Genomic DNA, 24190 nt, shown 5'->3' with positions numbered 1-24190 from the left:
CATAACTAGTTAGAGGTGTGGCTGTCAAAGGAGGCGGTCTCTAGGTTTCTCTTTGTCTTTTATTTTCAGATTCTCCCCTCTCTGTCTCCCTCACTGTATATATAAACGTATAAAGAGAATGGCTAGTCCTGAAACAAAGCGAGCACTACAAGCTTTGAGAGGAAAACAAGACAACAATGTAAGATTGAAGGAGCTAGTGTAATATTGAACCATTTTTCTGTCTTTTCTCTCCATTTTATAGGCCTGTTTTGAGTGTGGTGCTGTCAATCCTCAGTGGGTGTCTGTCAGTTATGGTATTTTTATTTGTCTTGAGTGTTCCGGGAAGCATCGGAGCTTAGGGACTCATGTTAGGTACATGACCACCCTCTTACCAAAAATTAATTAATGTGGGCGTGGTTTTGAATTATTAATCACATTCCATTTATTTTGCAGTTTTGTCCGATCGACTACAATGGACAAATGGAAAGACTCTGAACTTGAGAAAATGAAGGTATATATAATCAAGAGTAAATTTATTATTATTTTTTGTAATCATAATGGCTGTTTGTTTAGGTGGGTGGGAACAAAAAGGCGAGACAGTTTTTTGATAGTCATGGAGAGGTTCAGAGAGGAATGAGTCTCAGTGACAAATACAACACAAGAACAGCTGCACTCTACAGAGATAAGGTAATAAACCCGTAGTGAAATTTTCTTTAGATCGTAAATACAAAATTAATGCTACTCCGACCGTTTGTAGTAAATATTTTGCTTTTCTCTCTATTGCATTTTTTTTACAATTTTATGTACGTGTACATGTAGATCTTGTGCTTATCCGAGGGTGGAGAATGGAGTGAAGAGAAATCGGCTGCAAGACATCAAAAGAAGAAGTCATCAAGGAAACAGAAGCAAGCAGAGCCAGACCCAGTCCCTAGCAGTCGCCTTGAGTCAATGTGAGTCATTTTTATCCTTCCCCACCCTCTCATTCTCTTTCTTTCTTTGTTCAGTGATCTTGAAGGTGATCAGGATTTAGAGGATTTCCTAAACGACACTGATAGTTCGCAAAAGGTAGGAAGAAAGCAAAGGAGCAGTGAGAGGAGAAGAGAGGAAGACCCGGCCTCACTCTCTAGCTATCAAACTGGCAATGGCAGTGAGGAAAGGTGAGACTCTTTTACAATTTTAAATGAAACAGGAATTTTATTGTCAGAATTTTTTAACCATGTAATGTACATGTACCATAAGTGCATGTAGAAAATGCTCTAAATTTCCTGACATTAATTTTTATCAGAAATGTATCTGATATGTATGTACATGTACATGTAATTCTTTATTTTGCAGTACCACTGCTAGTAAATATGTTGGATTTGGTAATCCTAACTATGAGAGGAGGACTGAAGAAGAACAAGGATCAGATTTTTGGAATACATTACAATCAGTGAGTTAGATGTACATGTACTTGTTAATAATTAGAGAGAGATGATTATTTATTGTGTATAATTGTTGGTCCCATCTCTGTAATTTACATTTTGAAGTTTTTATTTTTACAACTATTATTTTGATTTTTTCTCTTTTTTTTCTTTCTCTCAGGGCTGGAGTTCATTTAGTTCTGGTGCTTCTAGTTTAGCATCACAAACCGGACAAGGTCTCTCAAAGTTTGGCTCTACTGTCAATCAGAATGTCCTCAAGCCCTCGGCAGCACAGGTGGCTCATGCATACTGCATCTGATGGATAACTTGTTGTTATATTTGATAGGCGAGCAAATTTGGACACTATGTGAATGATTCAGTTATACAACCAACCAGACAGAAGGCACAAGAGGGTCACTTGTGGACTGACATGTCTTCATCTGCCAGTCAATTTGCTACTAAGGTACACCAAACACAATTGTACATGTACATGTACTATACTGGGTAATTGGGCAAACAACCAAAGGCTATAGCCTTTTGGTATTTGGCTAAATTTTGCCAAAAATGACTAGGAGAGAAATTTCTTTTTTATAAAATTTTCTGATGCATATACATGTTCTTATGTTGTGTAGAAAGTTTGAGCTGATTCCGATCAAAATTGAATTTTTTACGAATTTTAAAAGTTACTCCAAAATCAGGCCAAAGTCCCTGTACTATAGTACAGGGTCTTTGGCCAAATTTCGCCAAAAATGACTAGGAGAGAATTCTCCATTTTTATATTTTTTTCTGATACATATACATGTACTTGTGCTTTGTAGAAAGTTTGAGTGGATTCCGATCAAAATTGGATTTTTTATGAATTTTTAAAGTTACTACAAAGATAACATGTACCTGCTTCTGCTTGTCAGCTCGTCATGGAGCATGCTGTTTAGCTCACTTAGCTTGCTTTGTGGGATATCCTACGTGTATATCAGTAACATTATCTGTTGCTTTATTAAGGTCAAAGTATCGGGAGAGAAAGGTTGGACCGGTTTTTCAAACTGGATTCAAAGTAGTTTCAAGACAGAGGAAGGGAGAGAGAATCAACAAGAAGAGGACAATCATGAAGAAAGGGAAGAGGAAGAGGAGGAGGAGGAAGAAGAGGAGGAGGAGGAAGAAGAGGAGGAGGAGGAAGAAGAGGAGGAGAGAGTTCAATCAACAAAGAAAAATCTCTTAATTGATTTCGATGAAGAGGATACCCCTGTGATTAAAAATGAACCAACCCAAGACTTACTGATTGATTTCAACTCAGACGCTCCTCCCTCCGATAGCACTACTTCTAAAAAGTCTAGCAAAGGGAAAAAGGAGACAGTATCTTCTGGTGGTGGGGATTGGGATGGCTGGGGGGACAATTGGGGCTGGGACTCCTCATCCTCCAACAGAAAATCTGATTAGTCAATGATAGGTTCTATTATAAATCTCAGCCTTGTGAAGCATTGTTGAAATAATAATAATAATTTGCGATTGATTTATCATTTTGTTAATTTTTATTGAATTATTGCAATGAATTTTTAAGATCAACGAAAGGTCAATTCGTATTCATTCATGCAGGATGTAGCAGGAAGTATAGGCTATTCAATGTGTTGTACCTTTCAACAGTTGAGTGATAGGCAATCATCATTGTTGTGGATATTTGAATGACTGTATCACAAAATAATTTTTTAAACACACTATTCACATTAACTATAGCTACAACAGTGATTGTAGATTTCTGAATATCTACATGCAACACTTAAACTTTTATAGCTTTTCATTCATTTGGCAGTTCATTGTTAAAATTAGCATTTGTGATGACAGTAGCCCCACTGGTATCAACGTTCACATGTACGAGAACCTCTTCGTTGTTATGAGGTTCATTCAGTACCAATTCATTTGGGTCTGGAATGGAAATTAGTTCGAACTCTTCTGAAGGACAGTTTGAGTTTCTTTCATGATCTTTGCTCTCTTCCTCCTCTTGTAGTACATTAGTTTCATCAACAGTTTCATCACAAATTTTATTGACAGTTTCATCAACAGTTTCATCCTGTTTATCTTCACTGGCTTCATCATCTGCTATTTTTTCATCAGTGCTTGTCTCCTGATTTTTGTCATCATCTTCATCACTTTTACACAACGTTTCAATATCTATTGATTCTTCTTTGTTTATAGACAACAAGTCACCATTTGCTGGGCCTTTAGTTGATTGCGCCTGAAGTAAAGGAGTCTTTAAAGTCACTTCGGATGAGCTTTGTTCAACGCTTATAGCACTAGCCCCTGCATTAGCAACACTTTCAGTCTCGCTTGTTTCAATCTCAACTTTAAACCCTGCCAATGCAGCTATGCTGGTCAGTCGGCTGATATCTTCTGCTTGGAGTAGACCTTTCATTAGCATGTCATCCTTGCAGCTCTCTGTATCGCTACTTGCATCCTCCTCATTCTCAAAACGGACTTTTGAGGTTTTATTATTGTTATTTTTTCTCGGTGTTCCTGTAGCAGACTGGCTAAACATTGATGGATCTATTAATGTGCAGATGGTAAAGTGAAAGGCTTAAATAAAATTAATTATACCTTCCACGCTTTCCTCTTCAAGCTTATACAATGCTTTTGCAATCAGATAAGCATTCACCTGTTCAATAAACAATAACAGTAAGTGTGTAAATGAGATAACTCTGATAGTTGTATTCATGAGTACAAACTCAATGCTTTGGTATGCAGGACACAATCAGAGGACACAACCCATAGTATAAACTAAAGTTATTCATGGGAGTCATCAACTGAACCTTGACCATCACATGAATCAACATATCAAAATTCATAGCTCATGACCTTGGTTGTGTGGCATAGTGAACTCTGCAAATCACTGCATCCCATAACCTCACATTAACAGCACATCAGTTCTCATGCAGATACAACAACAAAATTCCAATTACTGGATGCACGCACGTACCTCTTTATTATTTGGACCAGGTGCTGGATGGAATGATGAAGCAGGAGGATCCATACTGCCTCTTCTGCTTCCTCCAAGGGAGACTCGTCTCCTCCATTGCTCAGCTGAGTTGGCAATGGAGCTCAGAGCAGCTGATGGTTTTAATTCAAAAACTGATTTCTGCTTTCGTGCAGCTTGATGACAACCGATGGCACGGAGGAAAGCAGTTCGAACCTAAGCATAAAATAAAATTTATCACTCTCTCTATTTCTTTTTTTCTTACCTCCGTGCTAATCAGACAATGTATAACGAATAGGGTCAGTCCCTGCATTGTAGTACACACAAAGAATATCCATTCGACTATAGTCGAGTACAAGTCAGTACCAACGACAAAAAACCCAAGTACCCAAGTTAGACCAAGAGTGGGTACCAGTATAACTGATGCTTGTAGCAATGAGCTGAAGCATCAAACAAAGAAATGAAGATTGATACATTGTTTTATTTATATATTACCATAAAGTGCATCTGTTTGGGTCTTTCCTCTTGCTCGCTCTAGCCACAACTACTGACACTGCAAGTAATACTATGAAATTGATCTAACGAGAGAAAAGACCATTATAATACCAACTAAAATCTCTTGACTTTTACTTACAATTATTACTATAATGACTGGAATGTGAAAGGCCCAGAGTGCTCCGTTCCCATTAGTGATCCAACAACTATGCAATGTATGCATAATAGCTGTAATGTAATGTAAACATAATTACTCACTAGTGCATTGAGCCATAGTCACAGAAATTGACACCCATTGTAATCCCAACTATAACCAATGGTATACCTACAATCATATCACAGTAACTAGAGTATTCTATACTCAATATTCTTACCCCATGCTAGTGGATAGTACAACCAAACTACTTTTTTGTTATAAAAGACTCTGACAATAAACAGGTAGAGATGGACCCCCTCCACTAGCTGCCAGGAGAATGTACAGAGAAGCAGGTAATGTAGTAGGCCTGCAATGAATGTGCAGAGAATGTCAGGAGAAGGAACAGAGGTCCTGTCTACACCCACAAGAAAGATGAGCTGACTCAGACAAAGTGCCAATGCTAGCTGACGATGGATTTGATTAAGCTCGTTCTCAATCCTATTGCATAAAGAATCATAGCTCTAGCATTACTGTATATGCATGAAGAACCCACTTCAAAGAAAAGAGAAGTATTATTGTTATAAATAGTGCAGTGATTGATAGACAGAGCCCAACTTTAGTGGCTATAAGAAGTGGTTGGTTTACAGTCTGCATATAAGAAGACAATTTCAATCCATTTATTTATTAGCAAGGAACTCACAGCAGCTCCTGTTGGACTCATTAAGAGAGCAAACGTTGTCAAGTGATAGCAATTGCAGACAGTGAAGTTGCTTCCTGAGTGAACTGTGTCAACACGACAGCCATCATCTATCCAGCCATCACCTCTGCAGGAATCATATGCAAATATATTTATAATACAAACAAAGTTAGTCATGAGCATATACCTATCATTGGCAGGATCAAGAAAAGAGCACGATGGATTGTCAAGGGTAGTGTTCGTATGGTGCAAAGTTATTCTGACTGGCTCACTAAACCGAGTTCTATTGAGTGAACAGTTTGAGCTATAAACTGATGCAGTTATGACTATACTGTTAACCATGACCACCTCTGATACAGAACTACCTGTTGATCCCCAATCACTATACACATAGCATGATATAATGGATGATATATGAGTACAACTTACCATCTTCCGTGTACCAGGGGTGATGGGGTTGATGATTCATTGGATGAATTGACTTCTAATAGTCGATTGTCAATGTCCCACATTGAGACTACAAGCCTCACATCGCAATCTGAGAGGTTCTGATCTCCAAAAATGTCCATCAAGATTGATCCTGGGAGGAAAATGGAGCTCACGCCTCCTGTGTGGTTTTGTAACAGATTCGAGGAAAAGTTCCACCCCATCTCACTTCCCGATGGAGATAAAACTACAAGAACTATAAAATGGAGGTTTATAAAACAAGAGGAGTGATGGTAATAATTGCCTTACCCAAATTATCAGTGCTGATATTGAGGGACCCGTTTGAGAGTGGCAAGTTGAATCCAAGCTGCTCAACTGCATTGAACAACTTTGTGATTGACTGAGAAGGCTATTGTTACAAATATAGTATATCACTAATAGAAACAACATAAATATGCATACCATTTCAACTTCCTGCCATGTGCTATAGTATGAATCACTCAACAACTGACTGACACTTTCTATGATTGCCTACATTTATAAATAAGAAAATTATATTATAACACAATTCCATTATTATTGTAGTATACTTGAACAGTTTCGGTGCTTGTAATTGTGCTAGCATAGCTTGCAATTTGGAGTATGATGTCAGAGAGATATGGCAGGTCTCCTGGCAGGAGAGATTCAGATTGAACTGCTGCAAGTATCCCTTGAGAAAGAGCAGCTACATCAACTGATGTATTCACCATCAGCTGTAAGTAGATGTGAGCGGTAATTAATAGTATATACTGTTAATATAAATACATACATATGATGATAGACTGTGGATTGCTGGGGAAACACACTTAGGTCCAACAACAGAGCTCCACTGGCCACTAAACTGGCATGTTCTATTAGCAGTTTTGCCTACCAATAATTACAAATGCAGTAATTATTCTAAATATACATTCGCTTACATTCAGAATTGACTGATGAGCAACAAGGCAAAGAAACAGTGCTACCATAGCTCACTCGAGGCCACATCAGTCCAAATGCTTGATCAGTCTCGCAGTATAAAGGAGCAACAGACGACTCGCTACACGTTCCATTTAAAGTCTGAACATATGGATAGACGCATTGACATTTTAAGCAACTGCAACCAAAGTCCATGCACTCCTGGTTTACTTGGCATTGCTCCATAGAGCACAATGGAACTGGTGTCATTGTAGGACTAGGAGTACTAGTAGAGGATGATAATGATGATGATGATGATGACAATGATGATGATGATGATGACAATGATAATGATGATGAATGGACCGAGTTTGATGATGTGGATCCATATGAGGACAATAATGATGTATACGAAGACAAAGAAGGACTAGTCTCTGTACTTGATATGAGTAGAAATGATGAGAGTTCAGTTGAAACCAGTGATGAGAGGGAGAGAGATGGTAATGGAAAGAGCGATGAAGAAAGGACTGACATAGAAGGCGATTCCAACATGGAAGGTGATGGTGTTATCTGCTGCTCAGCCATGCATTCATATGTTTTGTTTTGCTGTACTGGAATGCAAGTTGTGTTTGCAGGACAGCTGTAATACTCCAGTGAGCACAAGTCTACATGAAATGTAAACATTTATGGAACAATGTGAATAATTACCTAAGCATTCAGTGAAGTTTAAACCCACAGTTCCCAGAACATGACTTGATCCATTTGAATAGGTACATGTTGCTCCATTAATGGACCGTGAATTACCAAAAATTATGAAATCGTTGAGCCATTGAAGTTGACATGAGCAATTCAAATTGTTTCCATTCAAAGATCTAAAATGACATAATAGTTGATAAAACGTCGAATTGCAAGAACTCACATTTGACTTCCTGCCATATTTGGCATTAGATTGAAAATTGATACTAAATCACTGAAAAGTTGTGATATCATATTGTTATTGAGTTGGCTGTAAATTATAAAACAATAATAATAACATATAAGACCACATTGACTAGCTTACAGTCTCGTCAAATTTGATGTTACACCTTCAAACATTTCACCCGATATCCATGTCAAACGATTGTTACGAAGATCACTGCCGGAAAAATGTGTATTTCATCTACTTTACCAAATAACATCAACTTACATTTGTTGAAGATTAGATGCATTCACAAAGGCTCCAGGAACAATAGTATTCAATTGTCCGGACTGTAGGACCCTACATTAACTTAATGAAATTTTTGCAGTATTATGACAGTACTTACAAATTCTGGAGTTGTGGAAAGTCTGTCACATAATACTGAGGAAGAACTGTATCAGTAAAATGAGTAATGCTCCTAAATATCAAAACTACTGTTAAAAGTATTGCACATCTTAAAAGTTGCAACTTGGTTCTGGCACCTTGTACATTAATAAGTTAAACAAGAGCAATATTTTAAATAATGGCTTTACCTACCCTTCCCTTAATATGGCTGCTATTATCAGAGGTAAGTGTGTGTACATTCTTCTCAACTCACAAGAGAGTGATTGTGGTTCTGAATTGGCTGTTAACTAAAGCTTCTTTAATTACTGATAGACCAACTCCTGCATCATTGCAAATTACTGTAGTTTCACCACAGTAACATGATGAGAGAGGACTAGGACATGTTCCTGTTGCTTGGGACAGCAGAGAAGAAAGAAGGACAAATAACAACAGCAACATTTTCGACTGCTGGGCGTATTGTCATGAAAATTATATGAGCCACACCCTTCTGTTATTCAACGCCCACACAATTATAAATTAAAAACATTTTTTAGTTGTTCTCCGAGCAGCGCAGGAATGGCTCTATCAAAAATGTTTGCTAAGTGCATGGGCACCGCTCATGCTCTAAGTATTAAGACATTGAAAGATATTCCAAAGCCAGCTGGCTCACTTCCACTCTTGGGACACTATTTGCAAGTAAGAAGGCGCCCGGGGAACTTGAGCGATTTCTACTTGAAGCATTTTCAGGACTTGGGGCCAATTTTTAGGCTTGAGTTCCCGGGAGGTGAGTAAAACCCGCACAAAATTACACTCCTGCTCTAAAAATTGCGGGTCATTTGCAAAAATTATTATTATCATGTTCAGGAAAAAATGTTGTCTGTTTTGCTGATCCTGATGCTATGGAGGCAGTATATCGAGCTGAAGGCATCAACCCCATCAGGACATTTGCAGGACCAGCTAATTTCCAATGGTTCTACAAGAAGAAGAATTTTCCAACGCCTTTTGTTTTTCTGTACGTGAGTCAGCAATTGAGAGAGTATACTAAATACAAGGCTAAAGCTTTATAGAGCGTAAAAATATTTTTGCAATTTTGTTCATTATCAGTCATGCTGCAAATTTTGTGGCATTACTATGGAAATGGACCCATGAATTAAAGTTATTGACCTCTCCATTGATGTGGTTCACTTATGGCCTTTTACAAAGCCCTATAAATGAAGCACAACAATATCAAGAGTACATAATACCAAGAGTGGATAGTTATCCACTCTTGATAATACTTAATACTTTAAATATCATGTACTCTTGACAATATTGAGTAAACATTTTACTTGATACATACCGGCATATCTACATAATATAGGACTGGGGAGGAATGGAGGAATGCAAGATCTAAGCATAAGAATCAGATTCTTCCTCAGAACGTGCATCAATACATTCCTGGCTTTATCAGTGCAACAGAGAGATTCATCAGAAATATCAGTGAGAGCTCTACTGATGATGATGGCTACATAGAAGATATTCACTCATTGATCAAAATCTGGAGCATGGAAGGTAACTCATTTTGATTTATTTCAATTTATTTTTTGTATACAGCATCTGCATACTTCACTTTTGGAGCTGATATAGACACGACTAAATCTTCTCTTCCCGAAACTCAAAAATTCCACGAGGGGTTTTCTACACTTGTATCCACCATTGATGACTTCATTACAGCCCTGCCTTTATTCAAATACTTCCCTTCAAAAATGGTCAAAACGCTAAGCAAAGCAACAGATGATCTCTACAGTATTGGTCGGAAGTACATTGATTTGCATCAAGAGAGCGAGAGTGGGTACAGCCTAATGGACCAGCTACTAAAGGAAGGAAGAATGAGCAAAGAAGAGATAATAATGTCTGCTATCTTCTTAATGGCTTCTGCACTGGATACGGTAATAGATATTCTAATAGTAAATTACTACATTAACACATGCAGATATCATCTAATTCAAGCTACTTGCTCTATGAGCTATCTAAACGTCCTGATATTCAGGAGAAGGTATACAAACAGGTGACATCAGCTCTTGGTAGTACAAACGCAATCAGTGGAGAAGTTTTACAGATGATGCCTTATCTTGGTTGTGTAATCAAGGAAACTCAAAGGTTTAATTATTGATATATAAAAGCAAAGTACAAAATATTTCTTGTTATTGTTTATAGAATAACTCCTATAAGCCCTAATCACATTAGAACTGTCACAAAGGATGTAAATTTGCTTGGATACAACATACCAGCCCAAGTAAGCATTCAATGCAATTAGTCACTGATAATGGTAATTAAGACACTGACGATGTACTCAACATTGGCCGTTTCAAGAAATGAAAGATTTTTCAAAAATCCACTGGATTTCGATCCTGACCGTTGGAATAGAGATAAAATTCATTCATTTTCTATTCTGCCATTTGGTCTTGGACCTAAAAGCTGTTGGGGTAAGTAATAAAAGTGTGCTATTGTGCATATTTCATCATAAAACACATGAAGGAAGGAGGTTTGCTGAAGTTGAAATGAAAGTTCTTCTAGCTCTAGTAAGTATCACATTTTGCATAAACACCATGAGATCTTATTTTCTGTAGTTATGTCAAAATTACAAGATGGAGAGCATAGAAGCTCCCAGTGCTCAAATAAAAGTTAAAGAGAAACTTTTTACAAGACCATTGAATCCAATTAGGATAAGATTCATTCAAAGACAATGAGCTATATTATGCATTGTAGAGTACAAAGTTTATTATTTTTAATTACATTTATAAATTCTAGTATAGACAATGCAGAGAGAGAGAGAGAGAGAGAGAGAGAGGTGGGGCTGGTTCAGATCACATGTTCACATCATGATAACATTCATTGCATCAGCCTCAGGCTACTACTAGTAGATCAGTTTATCAAGGCTACAATAATGGTGGGCTATCTTTCTGAGCTCAAGGTGATGGAAAAGGCTCGTTCTTTCTTTGCTGCCCATCCTAAGGTAACTTGGACCATACTGGGAACTTTCTTTGCTTTCTTAGCAGTGGTGGGTCAGGTTGGAGAGAATGTGAGCCTTCCTCTGTGGGCAGATGCAGCCTCGTCCAATTGCTCTTATTACAAAAACAACACAGAAGAATCCGACGTACAAATGGAGAACTTTTTCATTCTCAGCTTTGCCTCAATGGCATTTGTCATAGTGTTTGGAATCTGCACTCTAGTAGTAGCAGCATTTGATTTCAAGACAATAAAAGAGAACCTCAAATTCCCCCAGTGGCAGCTGGTGTTAATTGGTGTCTGTGATGCCCTCAATGGTATCCTGGTTGTCTTTTCTGCTTCACCCAGGCGCACTGCCCCATTCTTGCAAGCTATACTTGGCAATATTGTCATCCCTTTAACAATAGTTCTCCGGTAAGAGCATTTAACAAATTGTGAATGAAAATATATTTGTCTGACTATAGGTTTCTTATATTGCGGAAAAAGCCGACTCTTATTAAACTTTCAGCTGCTGGGATAGTTTGTGTTGGTCTCATAATGTCCCTCATTCCTGTCATAGGCAATATGGATAAAGACAGTGACTCCGGACTCTGGCAGGACCAGCCTACTGCTGGTAGGATTCTCTGGCCATTATGCTTCATGATAGGATTTGTAAGTCACATCCATGATCACATGTATTGCATGCACAACTGGGAGGATTGAATGGGAATTTACATAAACCCTGCCACTGTTATCATAATAGTGGTCAGTGATAACTGTCATGTGATGTGAAATAATTATATAGTAGATCTATTACTCCTGTTATCATTTTGATATGTTTTATCAACATAAAACGTCGTGACGCCCTTTTTTTTCTAAAACAGTTCCCAGCTACAGTAATGAATGTAGTTGAGGAAATGAGTTTAAAGGACACAAGAAAAGTCAATCTGTTCTACCTCCTGTTCTGGACGTCTTTGTATCAAGTCATTACCATTTGGTTATTCTTCTGGGTTGATATACTCCCTTCCTTTGGATATGCAGATAACATTCACCAATTTGGAGAGAAGTGAGACTAAACTCATGCATCCTGCAACATTTACCTTTGCAATTATTATAGCTATAAGTTTGCCCTTGCTTGCTTCTTTGGTGGTGACACCTGTGATGCTATTCCCGGTATTCGTGGTACTTCATTCATTGTGATGTATATCTTGGCTTATATTGGGAGTGGGCTCTTACTACGCTATGCTGAAGGGGCAACATACTTGGCTATTGTCCAAGTGAGTAGCACATAATTATAATGCCATTACGTATTTTTGTTTTGTATCAGGCATTGGTAACACCATTGGGAGCTCTTTTCTGGAGTCTTTTTGATACTGACGACTGTGGAGGGTTCTTTTGGAGTCCTCACGCTAATAATCTGACCTACTTCAGTATCGCAGGAATTGTACTGATAGTTCCAGCTATTCTACTGTACAACACTGAGTAAGACTAACATTGGAATTACTTATAGACTAATAATAATATCAATCATTTTCATAATTACACAATAGGAAAGAGACCATTAAAAAGTGGTTGAGGAAAGTTCACATACCAGTACCGTATGATACTGAAATTGCTGAAGAGAAAACACCATTGCTGAACTAACTATACTCAAGAGAATTATGATGCCAATAATTTTTTGCTACATTTTTTTGAATTAGCTACTTTGTGTCAATTTGGTTTTTTGATTACACGTTAAATTTTAATTTTTGAATAGCTTTTTTTTGTCAAACTTAGCTGCATACGTATATATTAAGTGTTTTACGTTAAATATCATTAGAAATGACAATAAATTATTATTATTATTATTATTATTATCCAGAACACTTGATTGTTTACAACAGTCACCAAATGAGAAAGATGACACAAAAAAAATAAAACAAAAAAAACTATGTCAATCATTTAAAGATCTTTACGTCGGCAATCCTCTTCCCCTCAAACTCATCTCCCCTATCCTTAATCATGAACCCGTTTACAAACTCTCTCACTTCGGTACTGTCAGAGTCCAATTTCTCAAACTTGTAAGAAGGAGCATCAATATTCCAGTCTTCCACCAACTAAAGAGAAAGTGAGTTAGTTTTATATTAAAAACAAGTAACTGTTGTTGCTCTCAGTACCACAAACACACAAAGTAAAGCTACTGCTAGCATTGGTGGGTCGCAAGAGAGTCCATTAGTTCAATGTGGCACACACTGTTAGTCTTTAACAGTACACAAGAATACAACCATCAAGACATGCCTGGTGTGCAAATACAAGCCGTATACCGGTTTATTTTTGCGGTGAAATATTTTTGTGAATTTTGCATTTTTTTGCTCCGTCGCAAAAATTTCCACGACAAAATTCTGCATCCCCATTGCAATCTGCAATAGCTTGCAGTTTGCAAGCTATTCATGAAAATTAACTCTAAAATCTTAGAAATATAAGATTTGCGGAAATTTTTCACCATAAAAATAAACTGGTATAAGGTATAATGGGTTGACATTAGCAATGACTAATCTTGCATTGCAAAAACAACCGAGATATGATTCCTAATAGAAGTACAAAGATGAACTCACATCAAATGCTAGTTCCTGCCCACGCAAGATCCAAAAGCCAGAAATGTTCAGCTTGTAGTTCTCCCCAAGAACATAAATGACAGCAAACCCGTACTTGTGGAGTTTCTCAATGCGCTGGAAGAACCCACCAACTAGATTTGAAGCCATGAATGTCATCTTGAGTTCCTCCGGATACAAGTAATCGCATCTCCAGATACTGTAGCCTTCTTTATCAAAGTTCTCCCATAGATAAGGTATGGTGTTTTTGACTGGGTCTTCATTACAGAATGTTCTTTTAAATGCATCCAAAACAAATGAACTAGATAAAGGAAAAGATGACATGTATTGTTAACTCCTTATTTTGATTATATTTTCTGACACATACTGATGTCCTTATGCTATGTAGAAAGTTTGAGCTGATTCCGACAAATATTTTTTGAGTTATGGCCATTTAAAAAAAAAACTAGCCAAAAATCTGAAAAATACCCAAGGCTATAGCCCATGGTTTTTTTTCCGAAAATTGGCTCCAAAATCACACCAAATTTTTATTACATTTTCTAATGTATATTGATGTCCTTATGCTATGTAGAAAGTTTGAGCTGATTCCGACAAATATTTTTCGAGTTATGGCCATTTTTAAAAACTAGCCAAAAATCTGAAAAATTCCCAAGGCTATAGCCCATGGTTTCTTCCGAAAAGTGGCTCCAAAATCAAACCAAATTTTTATTACATTTTCTAATGCATATTGATGTACTTAAGCTGTGTAGAAAGTTTGAACTGATTCCGACAAATATTTTTCAAGTTATGACCATTTTTTAAAAAAACAAAAAAATATTTGAAAAATATCCCAAGACTATTTTTTTTCCAAAAATTGGCTCAGAAATCACACCAAATGTTCATTACATTTTGTTAAAAATTTTCAGTATTAAAAAAACCAAAGGAAAGGCTGATGGCTTTCTCTAAAATGAAAGATGATCATACCTTACCTTTTTGGGAGTGAAAGGTAAGGGTCAACAAAGACGTGCTTAGGGGCCTCCTCTTCTTCCTCCTCCTCTGGCTCAGGCTCTTTTGGCTTCTTCTCCTGCTTCTTCTTTTCTTGTTGCTTCTTCTCTTGCTGTGGCTGTTTCTCTTTGGCTGGTTTCTCCTTCTTTGGATGTAACTCAGCATACTTCTTAGCTAGAGAAACAAAACAATACTTAAGGTTTGAGCTCAGTAGCCCAATCCACTTACCATCAAATTGGGCTGCTTTCTCGCAGAGTGTAACATCCCCTAATACCTTCTTGAACTGAGGCTGATTAATGCATGTTACAAACCAGCGGTTCAAATTAACAAATGGATTACGAAATTGAGGCTCTAGTACCTGACAAAGTATTAAAATATACACAGGCATCCTATCTCATCAATGGCTCACTTGTTTATAAAGCATCAAAAGAGTACAGCAGACTCCAATGTCAGCTAATGTCACTCTCTCCCCAACAAGGAATGTCCTAGTGGCAAGGACATCGTTCAATACACCAAGCAATCTCTTCACAGCCTCTTGAGCAACACGTGCAGTCTAAAAATGATTAAATAATTATACAAAAAAGTAATTAAAATTTGTAGGCTTTTTGTGCCAAATATAATGCTTGTTACAAATAGGCATAATTTTTAATACTCAATCATGTCCATAAAAAAAAACAATAATTATTTTAAGTAATATTTTAGATAAAGGCAGTGACTAACTTCTTTGTTGAATGGCATGTATCCAAATGTTGGAAACACCCAAGTACAGATTGGTGGGAGGAGCTCATTCTCGGCGAAACAAAGATATTGTTGTACTAGTGCTGCATCTAAATCTGATGTACCTCTAAGAGCTGATGACGATACTAAATGAAAAAAATAAAACAATAATTTGAACTCCTAAATTTAGTCTTACCGTAATACGCAATAGCATTGCTCTCGTAGATATTGTCACCATTTTCCGTCACAAAAGCTGGGACCTAAAATAATATAAATAATTAATAATAATACCCACAAATAAAATAATAAATTAATAATAATAATTAATGACAAGACAATAGTTATTGTTGTCCCTTGCCTTTCCAAGAGGGAACTTTGCTAAAAAATCTGCAGACTTGTTTGTTTCTCCAAGAACAAACTCTGGCGGCTCAGACACCACTCTGATGTTCTTTCCACTGTACTCGGCAGCAATCAGTATCTTGAATGCTCTAAAGTTGTCGGGATATGTGTATAGAGTCTGCCAATAAAAAATAATGTTCACACAGAGCCTTTACACAAAATAAATTAATGACTGTAAATCTCTAGACAAAGATTGCAAAGGATAGAACAAGAAAGAAACTCACCCCAGCCATGATGTTCTTTGCACTTAATTATTTTAAGAGAAAAACCCAATAATAAAAAACCATTAGTTATTAACAAATTAAAATTTATAACTGTATTGCGCATGCGCAGTTCAAATTTCAAAATGGCCGCCAGACTGTTGAGGCTGTCAACAAGTGTTAATTCTTCCTTTCTTAGGTCCTCCAGTATCCTAAGAAGAGAATCAGTTGCAAAAGAGATCAAAAGAGTCAATTACTTGCACACTACGGGAGCTCTGGGAGGAGGAGGGAACCAGCTATTCGTCCACAGGCACACAGCAGACAACAATCCAGACACTCCCTTTGAATTCACTCCAGAGACCCTGAAAAGGATAGAAGGGATTGTTGCCATATATCCAGAGGGTCACAAGGCAGCTGCCGTCATACCAGTCCTAGATCTAGCCCAGAGGCAGCACGGCTGGCTCCCAATATCAGCAATGAACAAGGTAGCTGAGCTTCTGGACATGGCTCCAATGAGAGTTTACGAAGTTGCAACCTTTTACACAATGTTCAACCGCTCACCAGTCGGGAAATATCACGTGCTAATATGCACGACAACCCCTTGCATGCTCTGTGGCTCTGATAACATTCTTGAGACTATAACCAATAAACTGGGCATCAAGGTGGGTGAGACAACACCAGATGGGCTCTTCACTCTTAACGAGGTCGAGTGTCTTGGAGCCTGTGTCAATGCACCAATGCTTCAGATCAATGATGACTATTACGAGGACTTGAAACCAAATGATATTGTCGAGATCCTTGATGACCTGAAGGCCGGGCGGACACCTCGTCCAGGCCCAAGGAGCGGGAGGTTTTCTTGTGAGCCTCATGGCGGACTTACTAGCTTGACAGAGCCTCCCTATGGACCAGAGTTTGGTGTTAGATCTGATTTGTAGAATTATTGTTATTGTTGTTTATTATCTATAGAACTTCATTTCATTATCATAAAAATTGAAGCTAAAAGTTTAAAAAATAATTTTAAATTAAAAATTTTAAATCAGTTTTAATAACTTTTCTGGGCATGCGCATAAGTGTAGTCTACGCTGACGCGGTTCGCCATGTTTGGCAGGAGGCGATCTCCTCGTAATTGCAATTTCGTCCATGATGATGAAATATGGTAAGAACACCTGTTCATTCCATGGCTTAGAGCATTTTATTTATTCACAGGAAAGCTCATGTAGACAGGGAAAGAGAGACCACGAAAAAATGGCCAGAAATTTGGGGATTCATGCTGGTATGTATGCTACAGCATCTGAGCTCAGTAGGCAGTTGCAAGCTGTCAGTAATAAAAAATATTGACTACTAGAACAGTTGCATTAAATACCAAAAACCAAATATAAATTTCATGTAGGTGTGATTTTGGAAACCTTGATGCAACATAGCACTTTCCATGCATGCATGCCATGCTTGGCACCATTGATTGTGGCACTATATTGAAACCTCACAATTACTATAGTTTTATGCATGCACACAGCCTGAAAAGATAAAGATAAGAAATAAAGGGAGAAGAGGAGAACACAACCAATACATCACAGTCCAGCCATCAAATGAGGTTGATATGAAATTCATTCAAGGACTAGAAAGGGGTGCTGATAAGAAAAATGTCAAGCTTCCTCCCATTGCCAAGCCTCATCCAAAAACAACATCAGGACTGATTGGATGGAGAAACACCTCTTTAGAGAGATACGGAAGACATGCACGAGGGATAGCCAAGTGTGAAGTACCAGTATCAATTCTGTTTAGAATATGAAACAGCTAGCTGAATTAGTACATGCAATTTATTACTGCATTTTGAGAAATATAGAAAATTTATGATACATAACAAAAGAGGTAGAATTAATAATAATAATAATAATTTTTTATATTCTCTATAATAATAATATTATACTAGTAGCACAACCACACAATCCACCAAACACACAGCACACACACACAGATATTATTATGTCTAAAAATTGACAAAATTTTTGTATGGAAACAACAAACAAAAGAAGGTATCATCTATTGATATAAAAAGAAAGGAGAAGATTATACAAAAGATATATTCGAATGCCAATGCAATGAAAGGCATACTTTCCCTAACATGAGAGAGAGAAAAAGAGAAAGTAATCAATTGTTCAATACGAAATCCAAGTACCTTCTATTATGCATCTAATAGTCCATCAGTAAGATCAAGTGGTGAGTCAGAAGATGGCATACCACCCTCTGGATTAAGCAAGTCTAATGGACGGGACTCTGCAGCTAGATCAGGAGGTAGAGTACCCGATGGAGTTATATCTGGAGGAAGAGATGGAGAGTGATTGACCTGAACATCAGGGAGTGCACCTGCCACTGGTGAACTAATCAGATCAGGTAAGAGTTCCGCTGGGTGACCCCCACTCCCCGAGGATGTAGACTCCTCTTCTTCTCTTGCAGCAGGAGATGAGGGACCTAATAGATCCACTCCCTCTTGTGTCTCTCCCCCATCACTACCTCTTCGACCTTCAAGGGATGTATCCTGGTCATCAGGTAGAGGGCTTAGACATTCTCCTCTGTCATCAGTCTCACTGCTATAAATGACTAGTGCATTCACTGTCTTCTCCATCTCGGCCGGTGTTGTCATCCCACTCACAGCAACCTTCTTGAAAGGATCGTCCTCTTTGTTTAATTCTGCCTCAGTCTCGTCAGTGTACACGTTATCTAGTGATCCCACGAGTGATGGGTCAACCTCTTTCTCCTCTTCCTCCTCCTCTGCTGCCTGTTTCCTCGATAAATGGTCTTCCCCTGCTGAGATAGGAGGATATAAAAGATATGGTATAATTATGGTAATTTGTGTTTTTTTAGAGGGAAAGAATAAGCTTTTGCAAAACTTTGAAGCACAAGAACATGCATATTCTCTCATCGCCATTTTTGGCAGAATTTGGCCCAAATCTCTGTACTATGGTACAGGTACTTTGGCCCGATTTCGAGTAATTTTAAAAATTCATAAAAAATCCAATTTTGATCGGAATCAACTCAAACTTGCTAAGTAAATGACTACCTGATGAGCCAGAGGAGGGAAGGACTGCATCAGGTCCACCTTCAGCAGAGCGGTTGTTGTGAGATGCCTCGTGGATCCTTTTTGCTTCCTCTCTTTCTCTCTCCTCCTTCTCTTTGTGATTCCTTGCTCTGTACTTCTCCATTTCCCCTAATAGGTCCTTTATGAGCTGTCTGTCTCTCTGCACACATAAAATAATACATCACTAATGCATTACGAGGTAGGCAATAGATTAAGCATTCACTTAAATTGTCCATCTCTTACTATACAATATTCAACCACTGAAAATGAAAAAGTATTGTGCTCAATACACTTGGTCATGTGAGCTTAGCTATTATGTACAACACAATATCCCAGTGACTGTTTTTTATATAATCCCAAAGCTATAAGCTTCACTACATACACAAAATGTCAATTACAATCAGACATGTATAGTATAAGCAGTGGATTTCAAAAAGGACAATAGCCCACTACATGCGTGTAGGTAGCATTCCTCTAAGACTCACTTGTTCCACTTTAAATGTTTTGGGTGTCTCAAGATGCAATAGCTTATGGTTCATTCTTAATGCCAAACATAGAGCCATCAGGCCAGCTATTCTTATCTCATTCTCCCTCAGATCAACGTGGACTAAATATCTGCTCTCTGCCAACACTTCTGCCAAAGCAATGGCACCTGAAATGAAAACACAAAATGAATAAAACTAATACACACACACACATGATGCATGTACATACATGCACTATAAATTATTAATGTGTAGTATTGAACATAAAATAATTAAAGAAATCCTTTTTATATTTCACCATTCAATGGTAATCAGTTTTCGCATTCCTCTTGCGTTATGATTGGTACTTGTTTTCACACGTTGTGCTTCACTTTCACTATCCACAGATTCCCCTCTCTCTATCTTACCTTCGCAGGTGACTTTTGTTCCGGAGAGTACGAGCTTTTCAACCGATCGATTAGCCAGTATGCCTAACTTTAACATAAATAGCCCATTGTCTCCGAATCTGTTGTTAGAGATATTGAGATCTCTAAGAGTCCTTGTACAAGGCTAGAGAGAGAGATTAAGGAAAGAGATATACATATATATATATATATATATATATAAACACATTTTTGAAAGAGCTTGCATTCCATTTTCATAGCCAAAATTAAGCACAATGGCACGTGGCGGTAAATTTGCCAAATCAAAGCTCGCCAGTCATTACAAATATATATGGCACTCTGCCAAAATTTTGTCCCTCTAAAATCATCTGCTAAAACAATAGTATCAAATCTACATGTACGTGACTACGTGCATATGCAATGCATAGAATACATGCATGGTGCTTGATCCATAGGCTTACAAGCATTGCTGATATGTGGTGTATACCATCAGCAGTTAAGTTGTTGGTGCTGATGTTCAAGGTATACAGTCCTTCCTGCTGCTCAGCAATGCCAGCACTGATGTAACGTATGCCTGAATCCTGTCAAGAGAAAGAGAAATTATATATGTAAGTCTATTGCAATTGTACACCAATAATTCAAGCATAAAACACAAGTTCGTGTACTCAGGCTTTCAATAACACAAAAACAAACAAGGAATTAAAAATTAATCTCATAGCACATAAATATTTGGAAAGGTAAGGAGCAGATTGCACGTGCTTTAATTAGAATAGTAGACGGACCTGTAAATTATTGTCGCTGACGTCTAGGACTCTCAGAGTGTGATTGGATCTGAGTATGTTCCCTAAGTGTTGGCCGTCCTCCGGTCCGAGATGATTACGCGATAAATATATTTCTTGAAGGTTCTCGTTAAACTTCATGGCAGCCACTACAATGGAGTAAAGGAGGAAACGTGTACTATATGTACAGCAAGAGGAATGCAACTGATACTATTGAATTTATAATTTCCTACACACTTCACTAAAATACTAATTACAGTTACACATTGGCCAGAAAATAATTTTAAAATGGGATGAAAAATAAATAAAATTCAATTTGAAAAATTAGTAAATTAAAAACCATCTATGGCAGAAAAATTGATCAAAATTCTAACACAGTATCTATACATGTCAAATATCTATACATGTCAAATATGTTGGGCGTCTTCCTTACTAAGTATAAAGGTTCCCTTCCCTGTTAGATTATTGCCCTCCATTTTGAGTACTCTAAGACCACAGTTGGCCCTCACTGCTCTTAACAGTAAAGTAAGCGTCTGGTCGTCCAGAGCACAATAACCCACATCAATAGTGTCAATAAATGGAGACTGAGAAGGAGGAACAAGGACAAGTAGAAGAATAGGAGATAAAGAAAAAAGAAGCAATTAATGTAAAAAATGAATCAATAAAAATTAAGCTAAGTTCATTAAATTCAATGCATGGGAATAATTATTATTTTAAGTATACATGTACATGTGTGCCTACTTTCTTTAGTGTTCTACCAATGGTGAGCCAAGCCCTTGGTCTCAATCTGTTATTATGAGCCAAGAGAAGCTTGCAAGCACAGCCATAGAATTCAACCATCTCACATATAGCTATCATGCCCTGTATTAAGGAAGGAAGGGGAATGAAAACATGATACTTGACTGATTACTTCGTCTTCAAGGTTAGTCCTCTCTAACTTCAGCGTGGAGGCGTGAACTCGACTCAGGACTGCCTCTAACACCTCGCACATCCTGTTCTCCAGTTTGACACCAGTTAGATCAATGGTGTCTATGGGAGTGTTGAGATTATACACGCCCTAAGGAAAGCATTAGAAAAGGAGAAGAGAAGTTAGAAGAGAGGGAACCATTAGGACATTAGGCATTGACACATTGCAGCTATTACCAGTGAACAAGATACTAACATAATACCAAGTATCACCTGACATACCAACTACACACAAGTACAGCAACAGTGTTGCAACACTTATGTATTAAGAATATCAATAGTATCACAACAAACCATACTATCTATATTATTTTCACTCACTCTCTCTCTCTCACTTACTTTCAATTGGTCTAATAATATCTGTGTGGGCTTGATCTTCATTGCCATACACTCTCTCTGATAGGCGTTGATCATGTCCTGTGCACTTTCATTTGGGTCTACAATAGTAGAGAGTTAGTTACCATGACAGCGGAGCCACGCCCACACTCACCGTGCACCCAAAGGTTGGTGTCGTCAAAATGTGACGTTATATTTTCGTCTCTGAACTTAACGTGTTTCTTCTCTCTGGTCTTGTTGCTGTTGCTTTCATCGAGTTGCTCCTCTATGCTTTCTTTCTCAGAGTTGAATTGACTGGGAGTGTCCAAGTCTGGGGGCTCAACCCAGTCTCTACTGTTAATGCCAACAGCAGAGGAATCGCTTGTACTCACACCTGACATTGCCTTAGTGAACAATGGTAACTAGGGAGGGAGAGAGAGGGGAGGGAGAAAGAAGAGAGAGAGAGGGAGAGGTGAAAGAATAAGGAGGAGGGGTTAAGAAAGATAAGAAAGACAAACAATACCACTCATATCTTAACAAGATACATGTACATGACATACACGTGTACATGTTATAATACATGTCATTCACAATGGACTAAAGAGGAAAACAGTATCTATCAAATGAATGATGAACAAAGATAGCATGCATACAATATATATCAATACTATTCTATCGTTATCATTATGTATTATTATCATTATTATTATTAACATTATTGATTTCATAAGCTCTTCTTACCTGAGATTCTAAAGGTGATGATACTGACTGTGGAGGATTGGTAGCTGTAGGAGAGTTTGATGGAGATATAAACTGGATGTCATCATTAGCACCACCACCACCCCCACCAGCATGACCATCCTTCTCTCCTTCCATTAATCCAGTTTCTACTCCTCTCTCTCAGTCTCTCTAGAGTTCACTCAGTTCAGTGGTGGTGGTATTATGGTAGGGGTGGAGTAGTCACGTGACACACTAGAGGGAGTCCTACTGCTTGTGTTAGGAGGTGATGGCTGGAGAAGGAGGGCGGATGCTTGAGGACTGCTCAAAGGATTGTTTCTCTGTTTAATTCCTTTTTATCCTCAGCTCCAAGCAATAAGTTTCCTCCCCAATGCTAGACCTCGATTATAATGAATGATGATCACGTGACTAAAAAATAGGAGGACAATGAAAACTAAAAAGACTCCGTATTTTTTCAGGATACCACGATTTACCAGGGGTAGCTCCGCCTTTTAAAAAATGGCCGAAACTAGCAAGGTATTTCCAGACTTTTTTAAACACACGAATCATGCTTCCTATTGTATTTCTTGACTATAGGCTGCCCCCACTACAGTACATCCAAATGGAGCAACAAGTACTTGGAGCAACAGCAACATTAAGTTGCATCAAGGGTTCTTTGATAGGGTATAGCTGTGGGTAGTGGGCACTTGAATGTACAATGAGACAATTTATTATGTATAATAGTACTAGCTTTGGGTACTGGGTATTATAGCAATGTATCATGTATTTTATTCGTGGGTAATGAGTATAGATATGGTATTGTCCTTTCCAAAGTTATAAACAATGGCCCATTAGTCATAATGGGCTGACTGTGTTCTTTGTAATAATAATAATAATATTGTTTTCTTCTTTTTTGCTCTTGCAGGCAAACAGGGCTTCATTCCCTCTACATCTAAAAGGAAGAAAGAGAGATGTTTTATTTTATAAGGGGATGGTGTTTTTGTCAATGGTCGGCTTGGCAATTTCTTTTGGGGGTCTGTACAAGATGGCCAATGGGACAATATCAAAGAAAGGAACAACATGAAACTATAATACATTTTTCACTCATGCACTGTACTGTGTTACATACTTTAAAGGGCGTTATAGTTCTGTTATTTATTTTATTGATTAATCAATATTTGCATGTATGATAATATCAAGGATAATATTCTGAGATGCTTTATGCCACAGACTGCATGAAGCTAAAAGAAGGTGACAAGGTGAGAATTGCTGGAAGACTCATTAATTATTAATATTAA

General features: G+C 37.8%; 8 protein-coding genes and 1 long non-coding RNA gene across 11 annotated transcripts; 6 read left to right on the top strand and 3 right to left on the bottom strand.

Annotated features, from left to right (window-relative positions):
* Positions 1-4: 4 nt before the first annotated feature.
* On the top strand, positions 5-2947 carry LOC100635982 (ADP-ribosylation factor GTPase-activating protein 1-like). Its single transcript, XM_011404401.2, has 10 exons — positions 5-178; positions 242-351; positions 433-490; positions 553-666; positions 799-929; positions 984-1136; positions 1315-1411; positions 1564-1677; positions 1729-1845; positions 2382-2947. Exons 1-10 carry the CDS (start codon positions 119-121, stop codon positions 2814-2816), a joined length of 1389 nt encoding a protein of 462 aa, XP_011402703.2. The 5' UTR covers positions 5-118; the 3' UTR covers positions 2817-2947.
* A 94-nt stretch (positions 2948-3041) lies between these two features.
* LOC105312060 (latrophilin-like protein LAT-2) lies at positions 3042-8780 on the bottom strand. Its single transcript, XM_019994292.1, has 23 exons — positions 8588-8780; positions 8336-8407; positions 8218-8289; positions 8092-8166; positions 7951-8037; positions 7740-7903; positions 7055-7696; positions 6907-7004; positions 6689-6850; positions 6561-6629; positions 6408-6507; positions 6102-6354; positions 5860-6054; positions 5676-5799; positions 5529-5623; positions 5214-5473; positions 5098-5164; positions 4979-5045; positions 4840-4922; positions 4610-4784; positions 4348-4560; positions 3969-4026; positions 3042-3917 (listed from the first exon to the last, which is right to left on the bottom strand). Exons 1-23 carry the CDS (start codon positions 8770-8772, stop codon positions 3172-3174), a joined length of 4062 nt encoding a protein of 1353 aa, XP_019849851.1. The 5' UTR covers positions 8773-8780; the 3' UTR covers positions 3042-3171.
* Positions 8781-8867: 87 nt separating this feature from the next.
* On the top strand, positions 8868-11084 carry LOC105312059 (cholesterol side-chain cleavage enzyme, mitochondrial-like). Its single transcript, XM_019994290.1, has 9 exons — positions 8868-9097; positions 9178-9325; positions 9674-9864; positions 9907-10241; positions 10286-10452; positions 10510-10588; positions 10631-10778; positions 10831-10874; positions 10923-11084. The coding sequence occupies exons 1-9, from the start codon at positions 8890-8892 to the stop codon at positions 11040-11042; spliced, it is 1440 nt and encodes a 479-aa protein (XP_019849849.1). The 5' UTR covers positions 8868-8889; the 3' UTR covers positions 11043-11084.
* Positions 11085-11187: 103 nt separating this feature from the next.
* On the top strand, positions 11188-13033 carry LOC109580767 (crt homolog 3-like). The gene is made up of 6 exons (XM_019994289.1): positions 11188-11715; positions 11766-11952; positions 12165-12346; positions 12398-12557; positions 12608-12762; positions 12831-13033. The coding sequence occupies exons 1-6, from the start codon at positions 11240-11242 to the stop codon at positions 12922-12924; spliced, it is 1254 nt and encodes a 417-aa protein (XP_019849848.1). The 5' UTR covers positions 11188-11239; the 3' UTR covers positions 12925-13033.
* Positions 13034-13078: 45 nt separating this feature from the next.
* LOC100635729 (elongation factor 1-gamma-like) lies at positions 13079-16259 on the bottom strand. Its single transcript, XM_003385041.3, has 9 exons — positions 16196-16259; positions 15931-16089; positions 15769-15832; positions 15576-15718; positions 15265-15408; positions 15084-15213; positions 14840-15029; positions 13875-14172; positions 13079-13376 (listed from the first exon to the last, which is right to left on the bottom strand). The coding sequence occupies exons 1-9, from the start codon at positions 16202-16204 to the stop codon at positions 13218-13220; spliced, it is 1296 nt and encodes a 431-aa protein (XP_003385089.1). The 5' UTR covers positions 16205-16259; the 3' UTR covers positions 13079-13217.
* Positions 16260-16279: 20 nt separating this feature from the next.
* Positions 16280-17166, top strand: LOC105312058 (NADH dehydrogenase [ubiquinone] flavoprotein 2, mitochondrial-like). Its single transcript, XM_011404398.2, has one exon. It carries the CDS (start codon positions 16297-16299, stop codon positions 17104-17106), a length of 810 nt encoding a protein of 269 aa, XP_011402700.2. The 5' UTR covers positions 16280-16296; the 3' UTR covers positions 17107-17166.
* Positions 17167-17229: 63 nt separating this feature from the next.
* On the top strand, positions 17230-18032 carry LOC109580766 (uncharacterized protein C20orf85 homolog). Its single transcript, XM_019994288.1, has 3 exons — positions 17230-17327; positions 17378-17444; positions 17685-18032. The coding sequence occupies exons 1-3, from the start codon at positions 17269-17271 to the stop codon at positions 17958-17960; spliced, it is 402 nt and encodes a 133-aa protein (XP_019849847.1). The 5' UTR covers positions 17230-17268; the 3' UTR covers positions 17961-18032.
* Positions 18000-23294, bottom strand: LOC100635603 (protein phosphatase 1 regulatory subunit 37-like). Of its 3 annotated transcripts, XM_019994287.1 has the most exons (14): positions 22917-23294; positions 22351-22597; positions 22200-22297; positions 21805-21951; positions 21636-21755; positions 21328-21478; positions 20898-21043; positions 20577-20696; positions 20140-20281; positions 19733-19899; positions 19230-19407; positions 18536-18976; positions 18348-18487; positions 18000-18288 (listed from the first exon to the last, which is right to left on the bottom strand). In XM_019994287.1, the coding sequence occupies exons 1-13, from the start codon at positions 23049-23051 to the stop codon at positions 18354-18356; spliced, it is 2226 nt and encodes a 741-aa protein (XP_019849846.1). In that variant the 5' UTR covers positions 23052-23294; the 3' UTR covers positions 18000-18288; positions 18348-18353. The 3 variants fall into 3 exon arrangements, with proteins under 3 accessions (XP_019849846.1, XP_003385088.1, XP_019849845.1); XM_003385040.2 differs by having other exon boundaries at positions 18348-18973; XM_019994286.1 differs by having other exon boundaries at positions 18348-18976; positions 22917-23293.
* A 52-nt stretch (positions 23295-23346) lies between these two features.
* Positions 23347-24085, top strand: LOC100632279 (uncharacterized). The gene is made up of 3 exons (XR_898141.2): positions 23347-23429; positions 23490-23576; positions 23818-24085. It is a non-coding gene; the product is annotated as an uncharacterized LOC100632279 (long non-coding RNA).
* The last annotated feature ends 105 nt before the right edge of the window (positions 24086-24190 follow it).

Source organism: Amphimedon queenslandica, unplaced genomic scaffold (assembly GCF_000090795.2).
Source record: "Amphimedon queenslandica unplaced genomic scaffold, v1.1 AMPQUscaffold_13478, whole genome shotgun sequence".
In the NCBI taxonomy this organism is placed as follows: Eukaryota; Metazoa; Porifera; class Demospongiae; order Haplosclerida; family Niphatidae; genus Amphimedon; species Amphimedon queenslandica.
This window is presented reverse-complemented; position numbering and strand designations above follow the sequence as displayed.

Excerpts from the sequence above, each read along its gene's own strand:
- LOC100635729 (XM_003385041.3), bottom strand. Across the intron at positions 14,173-14,839 it reads TACCTTTCACTCCCAAAAAG|TTCATTTGTTTTGGATGCAT; the intron begins GTAAGGTATGAT and ends TCCTTTATCTAG. Across the intron at positions 13,377-13,874 it reads GGCAGGAACTAGCATTTGAT|TTGGTGGAAGACTGGAATAT; the intron begins GTGAGTTCATCT and ends CTTTCTCTTTAG.
- LOC100635603 (XM_019994286.1), bottom strand. The coding sequence starts at position 23,051 with ATGGAAGGAGAGAAGGATGGTCATGCTGGTGGGGGTGGTGGTGGTGCT. Across the intron at positions 22,298-22,350 it reads CACCAACCTTTGGGTGCACG|ACCCAAATGAAAGTGCACAG; the intron begins GTGAGTGTGGGC and ends CTACTATTGTAG. Across the intron at positions 21,479-21,635 it reads TTGGTAGAACACTAAAGAAA|TCTCCATTTATTGACACTAT; the intron begins GTAGGCACACAT and ends CCTCCTTCTCAG.
- LOC105312058 (XM_011404398.2), top strand. The coding sequence starts at position 16,297 with ATGCGCAGTTCAAATTTCAAAATGGCCGCCAGACTGTTGAGGCTGTCA.
- LOC105312060 (XM_019994292.1), bottom strand. The coding sequence starts at position 8,772 with ATGTTGCTGTTGTTATTTGTCCTTCTTTCTTCTCTGCTGTCCCAAGCA. Across the intron at positions 6,055-6,101 it reads CCCCTGGTACACGGAAGATG|TGATTGGGGATCAACAGGTA; the intron begins GTAAGTTGTACT and ends CTATGTGTATAG. Across the intron at positions 4,923-4,978 it reads CAGTCATTATAGTAATAATT|ATCAATTTCATAGTATTACT; the intron begins GTAAGTAAAAGT and ends TTCTCTCGTTAG.
- LOC100635982 (XM_011404401.2), top strand. The coding sequence starts at position 119 with ATGGCTAGTCCTGAAACAAAGCGAGCACTACAAGCTTTGAGAGGAAAA. Across the intron at positions 179-241 it reads GAGGAAAACAAGACAACAAT|GCCTGTTTTGAGTGTGGTGC; the intron begins GTAAGATTGAAG and ends TCCATTTTATAG. Across the intron at positions 1,846-2,381 it reads CCAGTCAATTTGCTACTAAG|GTCAAAGTATCGGGAGAGAA; the intron begins GTACACCAAACA and ends TGCTTTATTAAG.
- LOC109580767 (XM_019994289.1), top strand. The coding sequence starts at position 11,240 with ATGGTGGGCTATCTTTCTGAGCTCAAGGTGATGGAAAAGGCTCGTTCT. Across the intron at positions 11,716-11,765 it reads CCTTTAACAATAGTTCTCCG|GTTTCTTATATTGCGGAAAA; the intron begins GTAAGAGCATTT and ends GTCTGACTATAG. Across the intron at positions 12,347-12,397 it reads ATTCACCAATTTGGAGAGAA|CTATAAGTTTGCCCTTGCTT; the intron begins GTGAGACTAAAC and ends CAATTATTATAG.
- LOC105312059 (XM_019994290.1), top strand. The coding sequence starts at position 8,890 with ATGGCTCTATCAAAAATGTTTGCTAAGTGCATGGGCACCGCTCATGCT. Across the intron at positions 9,098-9,177 it reads TAGGCTTGAGTTCCCGGGAG|GAAAAAATGTTGTCTGTTTT; the intron begins GTGAGTAAAACC and ends TATCATGTTCAG. Across the intron at positions 9,865-9,906 it reads CAAAATCTGGAGCATGGAAG|CATCTGCATACTTCACTTTT; the intron begins GTAACTCATTTT and ends TTTTGTATACAG.
- LOC109580766 (XM_019994288.1), top strand. The coding sequence starts at position 17,269 with ATGTTTGGCAGGAGGCGATCTCCTCGTAATTGCAATTTCGTCCATGAT. Across the intron at positions 17,328-17,377 it reads GTCCATGATGATGAAATATG|GAAAGCTCATGTAGACAGGG; the intron begins GTAAGAACACCT and ends ATTTATTCACAG. Across the intron at positions 17,445-17,684 it reads AAATTTGGGGATTCATGCTG|CCTGAAAAGATAAAGATAAG; the intron begins GTATGTATGCTA and ends GCATGCACACAG.